Genomic DNA, 19,359 nt, shown 5'->3' with positions numbered 1-19,359 from the left:
TTTTTCCTTTAACACATTGCTAAATCTTCCCTACAATAAATGATATAGTTGAATTGAAGGCAAATTAAATTAAATTAAATGAAACATGATCATTGTCAAGAAGTGGAAAATCATTCAACTCAAGAATATTGTGTATTAGCTGCACTGAGCTTGGAGAATTTAAAATGGAAATAATAATTTTTGAATGTAACATGTTTTGCATGAAGCTTCCATTATGTGGGGAACTACTACGAAATCAATTGCATAAAGTAACGACATATTTTCAAAATTCAAAAACAAACATCGCAAAACATCGCAAGTATACAACCCTGAAACATCGCGCGCTCAGTGTGCTTGACACATCGGACGTCAAGTAGGCTGTAGGCTCGAAACGAAAAATTCAAAACGAGCGTTGAACGAACTGCCGTTAACGTGAGCCAGACTCATTTGAAATGAATGTTAACATAACTTAGTTTGTTATTCAGTTGCTAGAGCATATTTTCCCACACAGAATAAAGTGTTAATGGACTCATCTCTAAATCAAAACTTTCTACGGCGTAGTAAAGCGTAATAAGTTAGAATATAATCCAAATAGAGCTCTTCTTTCGGCGTTCAATTAAATGAACAATCAAAGCACTTATAATCACAGCGATACTTTTATTTCTGTCAATTAGGTCAAAGTAACGCATTGCCCTCTTCTATCAAGGTACTATTACCCTAAAAAAGGCTTGCAGTACATCTTCATACCATAGTTACACGTGTGATAACACCATTTGTGTTTTATTTCTACCGCAAACGCTTGGCAAGTCATCATTGTCCTGTTTAAGTCAGCGGAAGTCAGCAATTTGACGGTGTCGCAGTTGTCTGGAACTCTACTTGGTGGAGGATTTGCTTAAAGAATACGCTGCTTAACACTTAACACTTAGACGGTAGGTTTTAGTTATAAATTAGCTACATCTCTAGGGTTCCTGCGTGAAATCGTGTGAGTGATTCGCTTGTTCATTCGAAACGCGAGTGTGGATGGGGTGTTTCAATGAAACCGTGGTCTCCCGGTAATTACCGGCTTCCAGCTGTTGAGCGACGTGTGACTGTTTAGCCCGATGCGGTCTATCTGTTCCTGCGTAACGTCCGGCACTTCCTCCTCCTCGAAGAAATCGATTATTGGATGGTAGTTGTAGTTGATACGCTGATGGCCGTTCGTCGACGTGACCGTGGTCGTGCTGGTACTGACCGTGCTCGGTACTGGTTGTGTCTGTGGCATGGTGGACAGTGGTACCGTTGGGTTGATGGCGATCGAAGGTGTTGCCGGGTGTTGCGATATGCGGAAGATGACGGGGGTTTGCTGCTGCTGTTGGAGCGTTGTGAGTGGTGGCTGTGGTGTGGTATGTTGCCGACGGCGATGCTTCTCGATGATGTTTTGGGCCTGCGTTTGGGGCAATTGATCTAGCTTGGACGGCGGCAACACGGCAACCTGATTGAGCCGGGAGTCCGTTTCGGCGATACTTTGATCTCCATGCTGTACATTGGACGTCTTGCGTAGGGGTCGCCGGTTAGGACCACCAACGTTTCCCGCCCGCTTCAAAGCATTCTCCGTGGTGTAGTGTGGACCTCGTTTGAAGGGTATGCCGTAGGCGAGATCGTTCGGCGGTGGGCTCAGATATGTGTCGAGCGTCGGTGGTGCGATAAAGTGCGGATGCTTCGGTTTCGATATGGCCGGATGCTTCGGTGGACGATCGAACCGGGTCTTGCCCGGTCCTGGTGGTGGGGGTGGAGGTGGCGGTACCGCCGGTAGGTGCAACGGTCCACCATCGTACTTTGGTGGTTTCACTCGCTGGAACCCGTTCGAGAACTGGTACGCGATGTTATCGTCCGACTCGTCCTCATCGACTTGATCGAACTGGAGCGTCGAGTAGTGGTGCGTGTTGCGGATCAGTGTCGACGCCGATTCGCTCGGGTCCTCGTGGATCTTCGACTTGAAATCGTTGTAGCTTGTTAGCGGAGGAAACGTCTCCCGATAGCCGTCGATGTGACACGAGCAACAGGTCGGCACCTTAAAGATGTCCACATGGAGCCCACGGGCAGCGTCCCAGCTCAGCAGCCGATGGTAATTGTAGATCTGCACGCAACGCGACCGGAAGTTGTCCGTCAGATAGGTGCACGAGTCTTGCGGTGTACTGCAGGGAGGTGGAAAAAAGGAGCAGAGGTTAGAGAAAGCGAGAGTGAATCTAAATGTCGACACGAGCTCGTGATGGTGTGCCATCGTCACGTACCTGCACTTTTCCAATCGAAGCGTCTGCGTGTGTTCGCCCGTATTGACGATGTACTTCCACTCACCGGTCGCCGAACGTGCCTTCTGCGGTCGGGCGTACCGGATGATGCTGGGGCACATACTGCCACCGGACTTGGATGGGTCATCCTCTCGCTTTCTGCACCCGGGCATTCATTGTCATTTGGCATGTCAATAACAGAAATGAAATTAAAATTACCTGCGGAAGGTATATTTTGCATATGGCACCTCGACATCATATGCATCCCCCACACCCCAAAACTGCAGCGCTTTCTATCGCGCGGTGCGGTACGAGAAAGCCACCGGACGGTGGGACCTTGGATGGATGTCGAAAGTTGGCACCTTACCCCGCTTACCTGAGCTTGGTGTTGATTCCCTGGGCAATCTCGTCCGGCTCGTAGACGGTGCGGTCCTGGGCGTTCGCCTTGTCAATGTACTCGGCCAGCAGGGCACCAATGGCATGCCGGTGGCGTGTAATACTGTACAAGATCTCGGAACTGCGGAAATGGCGGGGTGAGTTGGGAATGGAAGATGGCATTAGTGAGTGGGCACTATGTGTGGCAACGAATCTAGCACGAAAAACAACAACATCCAGCAAACATAAATGACCATCGGGTGAAAGTTTTGGTGGAAAAGCATTGCCCAAATTTTCTGCCCAATTTTACATTTCCGCTCAAAAGACTGATATTTGTTTCAGATCGCTGCATTGTCGAAGATCTTGATCTATCAAAGAAACATCGCCCTTCACGGAAAGGGTATCAATGAGTTACTTAACTAGTGACAGCTGTCACCCCAAACAAATCACTTCATCGATTGTCAATTCAAATGTGATCCCGATCGGGCCGTTAGTTGCAGAACAGCAGGAAGTGAGAGTTATTGTATAGCGGCGAACCAATAGCTAAATAAATTAAAATTGCACCCTGGCATCGCGTAAACGATGCGGCGTAAAACAAATGGAAAGCATCTCACTCGAACAACATTTCGCGGAAAGCTTTGCAACGGGTTTGGTGTGCGTGCAGAGCAACGGCGTGGTACAAATTATTCTGTACTGTGTGCATCCGATGGCACCATCCGACCGTGCCGTACCTCATCGAGTTGTTCGGGTTTTTGATCTATTTGTTTTAAAATAGTTTTGTTCCGCCAGCTCTAGATGTTAAACATTATTGCTGCATTATTAGCACCTCGCGCGGGAAATATGTTGTAGCAAAATACAACTGTAGCCGCCGGCCGCCGGTGATGGCCATTTTCTAATGTTTAATTTACAACAGTCCGGGCAATCCGTTTTCCATTCGGATACGCACTTAATTCCGCATCGTTCACGTGATTGCCGCACACGCACAGGCGATTGATCGGCCACATTATTATGCGTGCCTGAACGTGCATCCATGTGTTGCGTTGCGTTTGTTGCGTCTTTGTTCGTTCGAGCAGCGTGAAAGTGGACGGAAGTGGGATTTGCTTTTGCGCGTCAGATAGGGTGGTAAATGGTAGCTGGTGATGGTGGTTTATCGCAGTGTCACGTATGGGGAGTTTAAGGAAGCGTTAGCTCACAGTGCCGTTACCCTGTTTGTTACGAGCTGCAGTCTAAAGTGTCAGCGTCAGTGATGGTGTTTTATCAGAATTTAAGACTTTCGCGATTATGATAACATACCGTGGCCCCATTGCGAAACGCCTCGCCAATCATGAATTGTTTCGATGAACCTTTCGACTCCTTACCAAGAGTGCGCGTGCGTAATTCTTTCTTTGCGGAAGAATCGAATATCGATTTTTTTTTCGTGATTATATTCGTCCGACACTGTTATGTTGTGAGTGTGAATTAAATACTAAAAGATTTGCAACAAACTCTTGAGGGAACTAAATCAGGAATTAAAATTGAATTGAAATTAATAAAACTAAATGAGATAAGATTGAAAACTAAAGTCTCCAAAGAAGACTTCAACAATGAAGGGTGTCTCCAAGAATAAATTCATTTGTTCGTAGAGACAATAATCAGGAGATCATTTGTCCGTACTGAGTTCAGAAGGTTCCAAATAGTAATGAACAGCATATTACTTCGGGAAAGTCCCGGGTATGAAACATGTACACCCAGATGCTAACGAAGCCTCATTGCCCCATCATGGATGAAGGGACATTCGATAGGACGGACTTTCATTCGTCAGAACAGCTTCCGGGTCTATTATTCTTCACCGCTAATCATAATTTTGACTGGCCTGAGGAACGTCAAAAATAACATCAGACCATCAGAAACTGTAAAATTTAGCTAAGTAACATATGATATGACTTAGGCTGCTAATAAATTGCACTATTCGTTCGTACCGACACTGTAAATTGGAGACATCTACCTAACAGAGTGATTCCAGAAGTATCTACTTCCCCTGTAGAAGCAGTACGAGGGTTCTACGAACTTCTGGCTGGATCTAACTTCGTGTCACTATTCAAACTTTGCCCGAAACCGAAGCCGAGGTAATCATATCTAGTGGCATGAACCTCTACAAAGCACTGGAACTAAAGCTTATTGAAAAATAATGGGCTACTATGAAGCAGGCGTACGATGCTTATCCCAAGGAGGCAAAATCTGAGGAAGAAATCCGAAAAATGAGTTCTCCGACAGACGAGACAGGAAGTCAGATGTTGTAGAGAACTTCATGAGAGGAGTGCAGCGTAAGATGCGTAATGAAATAAATATGCCAGAGGGTTACTAATTGGTTGTATTTCATTTGTTGGAAAATTGAAAAGGATCTGTGAACCAGTTAACGTTCTACAGTATTTTCTCCGTGATGCAATTTGACGAAGGAAACGCTTCATGTCTATTCCAATAAAGTAACAGTTCTAACTCGCTCTTTTCTAATGATTTACCCGTTTTAAAGCATCAGATTCCATTCATCATTTTTGATGGCGTCACTAATGAATCAATATTCATTCAGGTACGATGCAATTAGTTCGAGATACCTCCCAGTAATACGTTTGTGGAAAAACACGCACGAAACCCGAATGACGTTCGTGTATTGAAATGCGTAAAATTCCAGTATTCATTGTACTATCGGCCGCCTCTACGCGCATCACGCAGCTCATCTTATGCAATAAAATGCAGTGCGAACCGCTGTTACCCTACGGCGGTGTTACTCATCTATCAAACTAATTGATCTTCCTGATTCACTGTTATAATTCAAGCTGGGCGATGTTGTGGAGTCGGTTGAACTAATTTGCGTGTTTTTCCGACTATTCTGAAACGGAAGCTGATTTACCGGACCGAAGGCCCAAACCATCAATCGTTCGTGCGGCGGGAGATGTTGGACAGGAAGTTGGTTGGGAATAGATGGTGAAAGTTAACAAGCGTATACTAGCGCAACCTGTACATTCCTGTTTGGACGGGTTAGAAATGACCTGTCATCAAGCAAAAGATGACTCGAAGCGGAAAATTATCTTATACCCATGACGAGGCGCACTGGCCGATTGATAAGAGGCCGGTATGGTGCAGTTATGCTTTTTTTTGGCACAATGAATCGCACTTCGATGGTAGCTAAAAGAAACATAACATGGCGCAAACACAGTGCGATCGATCTTCAGGCGATGGATCGGGTGTAGCTGATCAATCGTGGTTTCGGTTTGGTTACGCATGGCCGCCATAATGCTGCCTTGGTGCTTCACGTTTCCGGTCGATCAAACCGTTAATATGCGAATGCTCGTCACGTTCCATCTCAGAACATGAGTTCACATTCAACACCTGCCTCACCAGGCCCGGGTGGGGGGAGACCGGTGTGGAACCAAAGGCATCCATCGACGCCCCGTACAAGCTGCGGATCTGATGTACGAGCTGGGTGAAGATGGTGCCCAACCTCGCCTATTAAGACTTTCTCCTATTATTAGATTGTTTTACAACTTCTTCACCCTCGCAAACCAACAAGGTGGTAAAGATCTCGAGATCGTGTGATCGAGTTTCTTTCCCGATTCCGACGTGACAGCAACGTGAGGAAAATGGAAAGCCGCGGGCGTGGTAAGTACTAAAACGGCTCAGTAACAGTGTGAAGCTCACACACACACACACACACTTACGTGGGATAGTTGTCGACCCGGATACAAACACCGCCCGAGAAGTATTCGCACTTTTCGCTCGGTTGTAGCGTGTGGAGTCCCTGAGGTCGCTGACGGCCACCGACGAGCTTCTCCGCTACTGGGCTCCCGCTGGTGGACGTTCCGTTCCCGGTCGTGGTCGCACCGGACGCCGTACCGTACGCGTCCACTTCCGTTCCATTAAGTCCGGCGAAGGCAAGATCTTCGATCTCCTCCAGAGTGAGCCTGTGCTCGGTGACGGTGGTGATGACCTCTGGGGGGCGAGTAGTGGTCGGTGTGCTGGTAATCGCATTTATTCCTACTGACCCGGACGACTGTTTGGGCGAAACTTTCGGCAGGGTGACTGGGATGGGACCATCGGACGCCATCGCTAGCTGATCTCGCTGGGCACCGGTGGCGTTGAACGCGGTCATGTTAAGCTTTCGCTCGTGGTACGTCATCCGATCGTCCGGTTTGTCGTGTGTCTGTTGTACGTTGAAGCGAGGCAACGCTTGTACGAGCTTCTCGAAGAATGGCAGAGGTTCGTTCCGGGCGGATCGTCCTGCCTCTTCTCCGGCACTACTGTCCGTTGAAACCGTGCGAACTTTAGCTGCATCCTGTTCGTCCACCATCAGCCGATCATCCTTAAGGTCGGAAGCAATCGCGGGCACATCCTTCATGCGAAACCCGTGCGGTTCGGAGCGAATGCTAAAGCTCCTTCGCAGCAAATGGTTCGACAGAACGCCTTGATCTTCGACCAATGCCTTATCGACCTCCTCTAGCCGCTCACGTTGCTGTTGTTGCTCGTGCAGCAAACTCTCCTTTTGCGCCACGGTACGGATCATGTTCGCAATGTCGTAGACGAGCGGTAGAATCAGCTCCGGCCGGTTGCCGAACATCGATTTGACCTGCAAAGAGAGCAAAAGATCGAATGATAAAACAGAAATTCGGTAAATTGTTTCGACCCAATTTTTAGCACACTCCCGTAACAGACGGCCGATGTTCTAATGCCGTAAGAATGTAGGCTACATCGCATCTGTGCAATTGTTTCCCAGCGAATGGAATTTACCGAATGTGTGCACTGGGCCAAACGTAGCCCAGGAATACCACCCTGCATTAATGCGGAGGGAAGATTCGGCATCTCCGGTTCTTCTATGTGTGGCTGTGGTGGAATTCCACACATCCAAGCGAAACCCCCGTACGTGCCGTTTACCGTTGGCAGGTGGAGTTCTGATTATAGGTTTTATCTTCATTGGTTACTCTCCATTAATTCGCAAACTGCTGCAGAGCTACTTCCTCTTCACCGATTCGTTTATCGCATTATTGGCTTCATCAAATCGGTCGTTTTTTATTTGGTGGAGCGATGAATATTTAGCGTACGGTATGCGAAAAGACTCTCAAGCTTCTAGCGAAACTTCGCTTAGGGTTGGGCACAACATTAATGATGCTCGGTTGTATACCTTTTTGTTCGAGGATTCGTGGTGGTTTATCGGTAGAATTGCAAATTAGTGTTTAACGAATTTACGGGTGGCCGATGAATGGCTAATTTTTGGCAATTCTTTAAACGGATGGCTGGGCGAATGTGCGAATCACATGCTAACGTTTAGAATAGTAGGTCGTGGTTACTAGAATCGTTGCCTACTAAAAGTAATCATTGTAAACAATGCAATTTTGACAGTTGAATGAATGGACGTATTGAGATTTCCGTCTGTTGAAAAACAACTGTCCATGTTTTGGAGTTGATAAACGTTTCTGTTTTGCACACATCATTTGGGCTTTTGTGTGGCCTTAAATCCCTGGTACATTTGACCGCCCAAAGCTAATGACGTGTATGTCCCTATTGTTAGTAGAAAAAAGCGCCGAGAGTATTCCATCCGCCATCCTCTTCTATTCGTGTCATTTTCATTTTTAAACCCCTCTTTAAAATTTCTAATTTCTTCGGGAATTGAGCGCCTGCTTCTGGAAAAGTTACTTAATCAATTTATTTTCGGAAGCTTTTGCAATTCTCATGCACGAGTGCTTTGGTTCACTATGACCTGAAACAACAGGAATGAATTAAACAAAAAAAAAAAAGAATATCATAATCATTTTCGGTTCATGTGCAGACGAAAGGAGATAAAATGTAATCCACTTCCTTCTCTATACATGTACATTATCAACGAACTTTGTGTTTATCATTGGTGGGATGAAATGATAAGGCGGTTCATTTACAAGTCTCATTCCTCACGCCTGTTATCGATTCAACCTTTTGCAAGGTACATAAAAAAAATCTAAATCATTTGTTTCAAAAGCATCGAAAAAGGGGAAAAAACATTGAATTTGGAAACAAAGTTTTGGTTTGTGTTTGTTGCAGTGGTTATACTTGTGCTTGGTAAGTTTTTATCGAGCGGACTATTGTTTATTTTAGTACAGCTATAGGACAGTACAGATAAGGACAGGTACTAGATGGCGCTTTTTGGGAAAGGTGTCAATCACATAAAATCACTAATACATCAAATAACTACTAACCACACATCAAATGTTGGCCAGTTAAAAATCAATTAAATAAATCAATAAACAATAAACCATCATACGATTCATCAAATGTCGGTCTGATTCTTTGTAGCTTCAGTTGACAAGTAATTTCCTGTACCGATAGTAATCCATCATCCCAAACATTCCTCACGAGATTAACATTGCGTAAGAAAGGAAGCTGCATTTGCAAGCTTATTATCCTTATCGGAACGTTCCGATAAACGACGGCTCACATTGGGGAGGAGCTATCTAATCAATTGAATTGAGAGAGGTGTTGCAACTTCATAAAAATCAGTGCAGTTTTGCTTTGCGATTACGAGCAGCAGAAACGAATTTCGTAACCAATGCTTGTCTTATCAAAATAGCCTTCGTTTGATGATGTGCAGACGGAAGGAGATTTGCGATAAAATGTAATCCGTCTGCTTCTGTTTGTGATGTGCTCATTATCAACGAGACGTATAAGTTTATCACCGCTGGAAGGGAACGATAAGGCGGCGCATTTACAAGCATTATGATTGAACGGCAATGTTTTCAGCACACGCGCTTAGTATCGATCTAGCGTTCGGAAGCAATGCAGTGGACAATTGTTCTAGTTTGTTTGGCAATCGGTGAGTTCCTTTCGTGTGTAAACACGCCTTGTTTATCGATTCCAACAAGAGGTTTCCTATGTCTATTCAGCCATTCCTCACATTCGGGCGGATAGCATCGAACCAGCTGATGGCGATCGTGCACCGCGACTGATCGGAGGTACCAACGCACCCTGGGGTCAATTCCCGTCCGCCGTCTCGATTAACACGACGTACAATCTGCACTGCGGAGGATCGGTTGTTGATCGTCAGCACGTGCTTACGGCGGCACAGTGTGTGTTCAATGCGAACCAGCGACTGATCGATCCGTACTGGATCACGGTACAGGCGGGTGACATAGCGCTCGCTCCGGTCGGTGCACGTCGGCAAACGCGCAAGGTATCGCACATCTTCGTCCATCCGCAGTTCAACATTCGCACGCTGGAGAATGATGTGGCCGTGTTGCGTTTGGATCGCCCGTACGATCTGCCCTCGAACACGATCAATCTGGCAAACCGGACGCGTCGCATTGTGCCGAACGGTGCCAACTGTCAGTTTGCCGGATGGGGTGCCTCGACAAACGCGATCAACGCACCGGTAAACGTACTGCAGCGGTTCCTGCCGATGCCGGTGAATGATCGTGACACCTGCAACCAGGCCACCATGCATGCTGGCCGCGTGCTGGAAAGTCACCTGTGCGCTGGCAACACGGCTGCATCGAATAATGCGGCACCGTGCAATGGAAACGCCGGTACGGGATTGTACTGCGAACGGGCGCTGGTTGGTACGCTGTCGTTCGGCATCAATTGTGGCCTTGCCAACAATCCACCGGTGTTTACGCAGGTGCGATTCTTCAACGACTGGATTGAGCGGCAGTTCAACCAGACGCAGGGTTTGGCCCCTGGATGGTCACCAGCAGTGTTGTGAGGTGTTGATGGACATGTTTGATGAATCAATAAAAGATATTACACTGAATATCTGTTCTACATGTATTGATTTGGTGCATCTTGATGATTGTTTTTGTTTTTAGTCAGGGATGTAAGAGTTTCTTCTGCTTCTCCTTCTAATAAGGTGTTACACATGCTTCATGGGTTTTGTCTGTTGTAGGAATTCTCTAAAAATGTCACAATCCCGTGGTTTTTGGTATCAACTCCATCTCAATTTAAGCCTTCGTCTCCTCTGTACATGGGGACAACCTAAAATGACGATTCGGACGCTGGGTCGTCCGGTGTGATTCTGATGGCGTGAATAGTCTTCCGGAGTCTGGCGAGTCTAACCCGCCGTACGACAGTGAGTTCCCTCGTATAACTCGTGAATGTAGCGGCTCCTTCATTGGCTTTCCTGGGGAGGATTCCAATAACACCATCTCAGTGGATTCCGAACACCACAAAAGTTGTGTCCGAAAGTTGTCCAAATGTCAAAGAGTTACCAGAAATCAAGATCTAGTACCTTTGCTCGTCATCTGTTATTGCAAAATGATCGATAAAACATTGAACGGTTCAGTTTTGTTCTCAGTTTGTGCTGTTCACTTTATTGTACACATGCCTTAAAGCCTCCTCTTCACATCACCGGAATGGGCGATGTACCACCGAGCGGAATGTCTTGCCGCGAGAACTGTTCCCGTATCCAGGGCAGATAGAAACGAATCTGTGCATACACACCGGGATTGTTTGCCTGTCCACAGCCCAGCCCCGTCGATAGGATACCGGCGAGCCGCCCATCGCAGAACAATCCCGTTCCGAGGTTCGAGGCACAAACGCCTGGACCGGCGTTAGTTCCACCGGCACATACCATCGACTCGCGAATGTTGCCCAAATGTACCGCCAGCCCGTTACAGGTGTCACGGTTCAGGATGGGCGCATTGATGAACTGCTGCATCGGAGTGGCCGTTCCGTTGTTCCAGCCCACCACCTGACATGCCTGACCGTCGAACGGGATTTCCTCGTAGAAGAGCGCAAAGTCCAAGTTCGGTACGGGCACCACCGGGGGGAAAAAGTTCGAGCTCGTGCGCAGCACTGCTATGTTGTGCTCGTATGTGAACGGGTTGTACTGCGGATGGACGTAGACGGCACTAATGCCGATGCGCGGTGCACCGAAGTTAAGCTGCAACATGCCGGACAGGATGTTGAGCTGGTTCGTGAAGAGCAGTGTGTGCTGGGGCGTCAGTACGCAGCGTGCCGACGTGAGGACATGGTTTTCGTTCAGTATAACGCCACCGCAGAACGCATTGTTGGGCGGTGCCGGTAAACCGACGGCCACGATCGATGGAAACTGTCCGTTCACGGCATTCGTACCGCCGGCAATGAAGGGCAGGAAGGGTTCGTAGCCTTCCTCCTCCTCGGCAATCGGATAGTGATGGGCACTAACAGCAGCGAAGATGAGGGCTTGGAAGAGAAAAAGCTTGGGCTTTAAATTTGTTCGCCGCTGGTTAGGGGTAAACGCAATCGAAAAGCCTACCGAAAGCCAAAACTGTTAACACGATACTTCTCATGGTGCGTTGTGTTGCGAACGGACACTTGCAATACACTGGCGTGGAGAAAACATCAAACGTCACTGTACACCGCCTTAAGCATCCGAGCTATCAGGGGATCCTAATGTACCGACTGCGGGTGATGAACACACACCCAGAACCGGCGAGTTCCTGTGGTGCGACTAAAGGTAAGACGCGAGAGGAACTGATAAGATAAAGGTAGTAGAAGCATGCGACTCATTCCTCGACACAATCGGCGATCGATAAATCTGTCAACGTTGGTCGGTACGTTGCTTAAACGTTGGTGGTACCACCAGGCAGACAGTAGTCGTTCAGCATTTACAGGCTGCGGATCCAGAGTGAGCGTACAAAATGCAGAAGTTTGTAGCAGTTGTCGCCTTGCTGGCGCTGTTGAGCGTTGGCACCCAATCGCTTCCCGATGCGGGTCCACGAATTACCGGAGGCACCCAGACGCTGCTGGGCCAGTACCCGTCGGCGGTAATCATCGAGACGCCGTACATCGTCCAGAACTGTATGGGTACGGTGGTAAACCGGCAGCACGTACTTACCGCGGCCAGCTGCGTCATGAACCCGACCACGTTCGTGATGATCAACCCGTTCTGGTTGCGCGTGATTGCGGGAGATATTAACATCGTGCCGGTATCGCCGAGGCGCGAAGTCCGCAACGTCATCCGGAGCTACGTGCATCCGAACTACAACCGGTTGACGGACGGGAACAATCTGGCGGTGCTGCGGGTGGAGGTACCGTATCCCGAGTTCCACAACACGATCGAACCGGCCCTGTTCAACACGCGCATCCTTGCGGACAATACCCAGTGTCAGTTTGCGGGCTGGGGTGCCGCCCAGAACCAGGACACGGCCGTGGTGCGCACGAATCAGTTCGTCGTCCCGCAGCCAATTCTAACGACGGCTTCCTGCAATGCAGCCAACGTCCACAACAACCGGGTGCAGCCGTCGATGATCTGTGCGGGTCAGCTGGCAGCGGGCCAGAACTCTGTCTGTCGCGGCAATATGGGCGGTGGTTTGTACTGCAACGGCCGGCTGACCGGTGTGCTGGCGTTCGGTTTGGGTTGTGGTGTTGCCAATCAGCCGGCCGTGTACATGGATGTGCGGCAGTACACTCAGTGGATCGAAACACAGTTTACGCGCACGGACAACCCAGCCCCCGGCTGGACACCGCCGCAACCATTGTGAGAACGATGTTATTCATTGCGAAAGTAAGCTAATAAAAAGTTTCGTCTAATACAAAACATGAAGTGTTCTTGTGCTGTTAATTTTCGTATGGAAGTTATAATCATCCATTTGTATTTACGGCCTGATCCTGACCCAGATATACGTCACGAGCTTTGTGTCAAACGATGGGGACTGTGTTACACACGGGGAATTCGTTGTGTAGTGACTCATAACGAATATGAACTGTCGAATTTTTCCCCAAGGTTTTTTCCAGAAACTTCGAGATGGTGTTATATTCCCATATATACGGAGATAATAATTATGATTTCCGTTTTTTAAGTTGGGATTTCTCGTATGAGGCTTTTGTGCTTTCTTTCCGTTTTATTAATTGTTTCAAAAAAAAAAAAATGAAACAACTGAAACTCAGCTCGTTTCGTTCTAGATTCTAAAGTTCAAGGAATAGTTAATTCGTTTCACCTCGCTGTAACTCTTTATTCAAACGGTATTGCTATGCATTGCAGAACTCATTCAGAAATCGTTTGGATTCCATCCAACCGGCATTGGGTGGGCACGATTCAGCTGTTCGTTTATCCAGTGTGTTAAGTATCGAACTTGTATGAAATGGAAATTTCGAGTTGAGTCTGAAGTTACCGTAGTAGTACCTAGGGCTGTTAAGTCGCCGTTACAAAACATTGCATCACCCTGCGAAAGGGTGAGATCATTGTTTGTTATGATTTCGGTGCATAAGGAAGCGTCCTGTTTAAACAACGGAAGACAACAACTGTCACAAAGATTTCTATTCCGGATGGTCACATCATACGCTTGTAATACTCTGTTCCCTGTTATCGCTACCCTAACAACATCACATCGATAACCTTCCGGTACGACACGCATTCGGATGTGGGCTTCCTCGATGGCATTACTCGGTAGATGGAACGGTTCAGCAAGCTGTAAAACAGATTCACTTCTATCAGCTCGAGATTTGGTACGATTTTCGCTAGTTCTGTTCGACGTTACTCACGCGTATAATGGCTACGTTGTTGTCATTTTGCCGTACACGAAAATGTTCATGTACGAAGATGTGCTGAGCAGTTCGGGTCTGTCGATTGTTGGTTGGGCTGGTTGCTGATATGTCGCCTCCGCTAACTTGTACCAATCGGGCCGGATATATGCTAGCTGCCTGGTTGGTCATAACGCATGTGGCGGAGGTCAGGACATGGTTCGCATCGATCACTACCCCAATACACTGTAGATCCCGTGGAGTGCTTACATAGACGACCGACGGATATTCACCCCTTCCTATAGGTCGAATAGCGTTATCCGTTTGAGCCCAACACCCAAACACGGTGCCAAGCAGTAGCACAAATGCGAGCACAAATCTTCCCATGGCGTTAACACTGACTGACTGTCACTAGCTTACTAAACCGAATGGGGCAAACCAGGAACCAGCAACCTTTATCGTGCGCTCGATCCAGAAAAGGGAAACCTAATATTTCATTCGTTCATTCATTTCCTATTAACTGATAACATTGCCTTGGCCATAATTTCAATCCGCACCACGATAGTAGATTCCTCGAAAAGCGGCAACTTGGTTAGAGGATTTGTGACGCAAACGCAGAAACTTTCGGATAAAAAAAGTGGATTAAACTATTCAACCGTTGGTCAGCTCCTTTCAGGGCCACATTGGCTCTATCTCGACTATGTAGTTTGTGAGATAGTGTTGCAGTCTCGCATTAGGTCAGCGTACACTTAAGACACTTGTAAATAGGCTGGTTGTATGATGTGTTTCCTGTGTGCTGTTCTTCATCATGCCAACATTTTCTGTTTTATTATTTACTATCTTGTTTTCAACCGTAGCTTCATGCAGTCTATGCCTCCATTAAAACTCCACCGGATTCCATCCTTCCGGCATCGGCTGCGTACGGTTTAGCTGACTGTTTATCCAATGAATGTAGAACCGAACCTGGGTAGAGACCAAGTTTGGCTGGGGCTGTGGTTGCTGCCCTGGTGGCAGAAAGGTGAACGACTGAATCGACGTTAGCTCACCTTCGCAGAACATTGGATCGCCCTGAACGACGTTCATCGTGGTCGTCGTGTACGTACAGATGGCACTTTCCTGTACGGAAAGCTCGGTACGCCGCTCGGCCGCGCACGCATCCCTGTTGCGTATGTTCACATTAAACGCTTGCTGCCGTGGTATTTCCAGGCCAGGATTCACTTCGATACCGGCAGGTCTGTACCAAGTGACTACATCGCACGGATGTGTGTCCGGCACGATGCGCATTCGGATGGGCGCCGGCTCGATCGCATTGCTCGGCAGGTGGAACGGTTCGGCTAGCTGCAGAATTATTGCACAACAAGCAAACAACAACAGGTTAACCACTAAGTCGGCACACTACTGGGGAACTCGTTGGGTCCACTACTTACACGAATAACAGCAATATTGTTTTCAAACGTATGGGGACGATAGTTTTCGTGCACGAAAATGTGATGCGCCGTGCGGGTCTGTCGGGTGTACGCAACGGGTGCCACATTGATATCACCACCGACCACACGAACCAGACGTGCCGGGAATACGCGCATACGATCGTAACGAAGCACACAAAATGCGGACGTTAGAACGTGGTTTTCGTTAAGGACCGTCCCGAGACAGAACTGATTTTCGCGCGGCGTTTTCACCTGCACTACCGAGGGAAACTCGCCCCAGATCGCGTCCCGTAGCAGGGTTGGAGTCTGAGCCTTGCTGCCAATCAACGCCCCAATCACTAGCAGCAAGAGAAATGTACACTTGGCCATGTTTGCAATGCACTGTTCCGGCTGTACTGTTTTGCGGGACGTCCGTGAACTTACTGAACCAACGCAAATGCCCACAGGAGTTGAGTGCCAGCAGGAAAATGGTATTAAAAAAAAAAACACCTTCAGTGTATCAAAGAGCCAGACGGAAGTTTGACGGCCGTTAATCCCGGTAACAAATCCATCATGTAGCTTGCAACGGGAATGCTGATTGCATCAGATAATGCACATCGGAATGTTTACCACCCTGTAATCCTACATAAGACTTTGCCATCGATGTACGAAACGTTGCGACATGCCAGCACTACAGTGATATATTTTTATTTGTGTGTGGATTCAATTCAGCTGCCAAGTTCACCGTGTGTGTATGAGAGAAGTATATTTTGCTCTTTAACGTATGAATACCAACACATCCCTATATGGCACAACGATAATGCTAATCACAAAAAGGGTGATGTTAGTCATTCAAGCGGGAGCCTTTGGAGTCTAGTCTGTCGTTAATCTATGCTGAATTATTTACGCAGTTACTCATATATCGTACTTATCGCCAAGATTCAAGTAAGACAGAACCTTACCCAAAACGATTGCTTAATGTATCGGCCATGTCAACAGCGGATGGAACATTGTCAGGTGGGTTTAAGAGAAATGTGGTTGAGATTGTGAGGAAGTTACCATATGGTTACCATGCTTCGGTATAAGGCATCGTGTTTAGATGATCGAATCTTCGTTGAACTAAATTCATACTAACTAACAATAATATAAAAGATCTCTCACAAAGATATGTTTTAAGCTGCCAGGTGGTCGATGGGTGGGTGAGAATAATTATTCTACTGCCAGAGGACGATATGATACATTAGAAGATTAGTATCATTTTCATGAGGACGCTAAAGATCGGATTGAGAACAAGGTCTACCGAGGCCAGGCAAGGAAAAGAATAGCTATAAGCACAGTCTCATTATGCACAATTAACGTGTGATCGAGTAGATGTCAAGAAAGTCAACTCGTTTTACCGAACAAGTAAGCTTGTTTAACTGACCAATGTCACTTTAAGGTAAGCCTTTCGCACAGTCTTTCGTGACAGACGACTAAAGCGATCGTCAATCACCGTGCGCCGCTGCTTGGCCGCATTGCTTTGATACGTTCCCAAGATGACTTGCGACGGATTGGAAAGGATAGATGGTATATGGTATTATTATCAGTACGAACCTGCTCTAACGATAGCGTGTGTCCTTCCCGTGAATTCACCTGCGCCGTGATCAGTGCTGCCAGTGTAGACTTTTGTGTTTTCGACATCACCTTCAGCAATGGCAGCACCTCACCAAACTTTCGCTGGAACTCTCGGTTGGCGAACGCTTTCAGCATGATCCGCTTCATACGCTCCGCCTTTCGCTGGAAGTCCATCGTGCCCTGCTCGACAAAGTCCACATCGTCCATCACCTCGAAGCTGGTATCGTCGTCCTCCATCAGAAATGGTTCGGATGCATCGACCTGCACGGGCACTGGGCTGTCGCCCGTTGCCGGTGGTTTGGCGTAGCTGATAATTTTGTGCGAAGGTTGCATCTGCTGATCGCTACCATCGTTCACGTAGTAGTACTCATCGTCCGCATCATCTTTACCGTCGTCTAGCTCGAAATCGGGCAAACCGGAGTCGGTCGATGCGTGTGCGCCGGAGTGCAGTAGTAGAACGTGTGTCCAGAGGACAACTACCACTAGCGTAAGCTTAACGCGCGATTGCATTTTTGATTGGGAAGCTACTGTCACTGACACTTTATTATTAATAGTATTTTATTTTTCACTTGTTAATGTCGATGGGAAACTAAGGCATACGAATTGTTGTTCACTTGTGTCATGCTCGAAAGTGTTTCACAATATAGAAACGTTCTCCTTTTGGGTGGTAGCTGTTGGACGAAATTTGGTTGTTTAGTACGGGTATGAATTTTAAAATAAATTAGGAATTTTAAGTATTAAAAGATTTTTTAAAGAGATTCTAGCAAACCTTTTTCGTTTCATCTAACATTTTGGGTGAAGTATAATATTATCATCAGAATCAGAAAAAAAAGTCGGAAAAATGTATATGTACAAGTAAGTTTCTCGTGTAATTTTTCCGACGAATTGGGTATTATTGAGAAAACTTGTTAAACAGTTCTTATTCTAAGGATTGTTTATTTTATACAACAAAAACTTTTTAATGGTTGTATGGCAAATTATAGCTTTTGGTACAAAACATACTATCATCGTTTGGGCCCAAGAAGGAATCGAGAAAATATGTTATCCACTGGACTGAAAAGAAACGTTTTTCGGTAAATGGAACAAGTGGAAACTAATGTTGGGTAATTCAGATTCAGATTCATGAATCTGAATGAATCTTTGAACTGAATGAATGAATCTGAATCTCTATTCCAAAGATTCATGAATCATGATTCATGAATCCTCGAGATTCATGAATCCTCAAAGATTAATTAATCCTCAAAGATTCATGAATCCTTGAGATTCACGAATCCTCAAAGATTCATGAATCTTAAGAGATTTTTGAATCCTCAGAGATTCATGAATCCCTCCGGAAACATAATTTTGAACTTTTTTTCATTATTTCTTCGTCCGAAATAAGAAATTTGATACAGATGAAGTTATTATTAGTACTGCTAGCGTTAACGCTAACTTGCTTAAACTAATCGAGCTAAATTTTATTCCAGTGACCTTTGCGTTGCCCTTAGAGTAATCTCAACGTGTTAATACGTTTTTGGAAACTAAAAATATTTCAATAGTTTAAAGAATAAATATAATTAAATAAATCTTTGTTTCAGTGTAAAGAAAATTGACACATGCGCTTTTTTATCTGCTGCTCTGATCTCGTGGCTCTACTCTACACACATACCATGCTAATTTTCTGTTATTCGGAATCCTTTCAACATAGGCGAATGACGGCGCAGTGAGTTTTTGTACATTAGCTTATGTGCGGATTTATTGACGCCCCGTACATTCTTTAAATTATAAACTTACAGACTCCTGGTAGGAAATTAAGACCAAGGTCTTATGTATGATTCTTCGCAAAAGATTCATTAAGCACAACACTAGAAGTAACGCTTTTCGCAAATAACGTACTTTTGGGTGAAAGCTTGTCAATAACTCCAATGAAAAATGCCCGGGTATCATGGTGAAGTATTATTACCGGCTTGAGTAGCTTGATCAAACAAACAAGTTACTCATCCCTCATCATTAAAATGTTGTTCCATGAGAGCCACCCGCTCTCGTCAACTTTCATTTCACAAGACCCAGTTCCGTAAGTAGTGGGTTTCAGATGCTTTGCTTCATGAATCCTTTCCTAATTAGCCTAACCGAACGATAAACCGATCAACTACAGGGATACTCGTGGCACGCTTTCTCAGTTCGGGATCTGGTGGAGCGCATGAAACCGAACGGAAGCAGTCACACTTTCGATTCCAGCCGGGCAGTGATTTGTCACACGCATCCGATTACCACCACAATCGCCGGGTTGCGAGTCCATCGGT

General features: G+C 46.4%; 6 protein-coding genes across 6 annotated transcripts; 2 read left to right on the top strand and 4 right to left on the bottom strand.

Moving 5' to 3' along the window:
* Positions 1–1,009: 1,009 nt before the first annotated feature.
* LOC128715542 (neurotrophin 1) lies at positions 1,010–17,587 on the bottom strand. The gene is made up of 5 exons (XM_053810449.1): positions 17,057–17,587; positions 6,317–7,221; positions 2,623–2,763; positions 2,250–2,405; positions 1,010–2,153 (listed from the first exon to the last, which is right to left on the bottom strand). Exons 1-5 carry the CDS (start codon positions 17,585–17,587, stop codon positions 1,010–1,012), a joined length of 2,877 nt encoding a protein of 958 aa, XP_053666424.1.
* On the top strand, positions 9,399–10,320 carry LOC128715545 (trypsin 3A1-like). The gene is made up of 2 exons (XM_053810451.1): positions 9,399–9,435; positions 9,506–10,320. Exons 1-2 carry the CDS (start codon positions 9,399–9,401, stop codon positions 10,318–10,320), a joined length of 852 nt encoding a protein of 283 aa, XP_053666426.1.
* LOC128715544 (trypsin-like) lies at positions 10,954–11,884 on the bottom strand. Its single transcript, XM_053810450.1, has 2 exons — positions 11,851–11,884; positions 10,954–11,777 (listed from the first exon to the last, which is right to left on the bottom strand). The coding sequence occupies exons 1-2, from the start codon at positions 11,882–11,884 to the stop codon at positions 10,954–10,956; spliced, it is 858 nt and encodes a 285-aa protein (XP_053666425.1).
* Positions 12,236–13,078, top strand: LOC128715546 (serine protease 1-like). The gene has a single exon (XM_053810452.1). It carries the CDS (start codon positions 12,236–12,238, stop codon positions 13,076–13,078), a length of 843 nt encoding a protein of 280 aa, XP_053666427.1.
* Positions 13,586–14,444, bottom strand: LOC128715549 (uncharacterized). The gene is made up of 2 exons (XM_053810454.1): positions 14,079–14,444; positions 13,586–14,005 (listed from the first exon to the last, which is right to left on the bottom strand). Exons 1-2 carry the CDS (start codon positions 14,442–14,444, stop codon positions 13,586–13,588), a joined length of 786 nt encoding a protein of 261 aa, XP_053666429.1.
* LOC128715547 (coagulation factor X-like) lies at positions 14,937–15,853 on the bottom strand. The gene is made up of 2 exons (XM_053810453.1): positions 15,485–15,853; positions 14,937–15,395 (listed from the first exon to the last, which is right to left on the bottom strand). Exons 1-2 carry the CDS (start codon positions 15,851–15,853, stop codon positions 14,937–14,939), a joined length of 828 nt encoding a protein of 275 aa, XP_053666428.1.
* Positions 17,588–19,359: the final 1,772 nt, after the last annotated feature.

This window comes from Anopheles marshallii, chromosome 3, assembly GCF_943734725.1.
Source record: "Anopheles marshallii chromosome 3, idAnoMarsDA_429_01, whole genome shotgun sequence".
In the NCBI taxonomy this organism is placed as follows: Eukaryota; Metazoa; Arthropoda; class Insecta; order Diptera; family Culicidae; genus Anopheles; species Anopheles marshallii.
The sequence above is the reverse complement of the archived record's forward strand: the minus strand, read 5'-3'. Positions and strand labels throughout refer to the sequence as shown.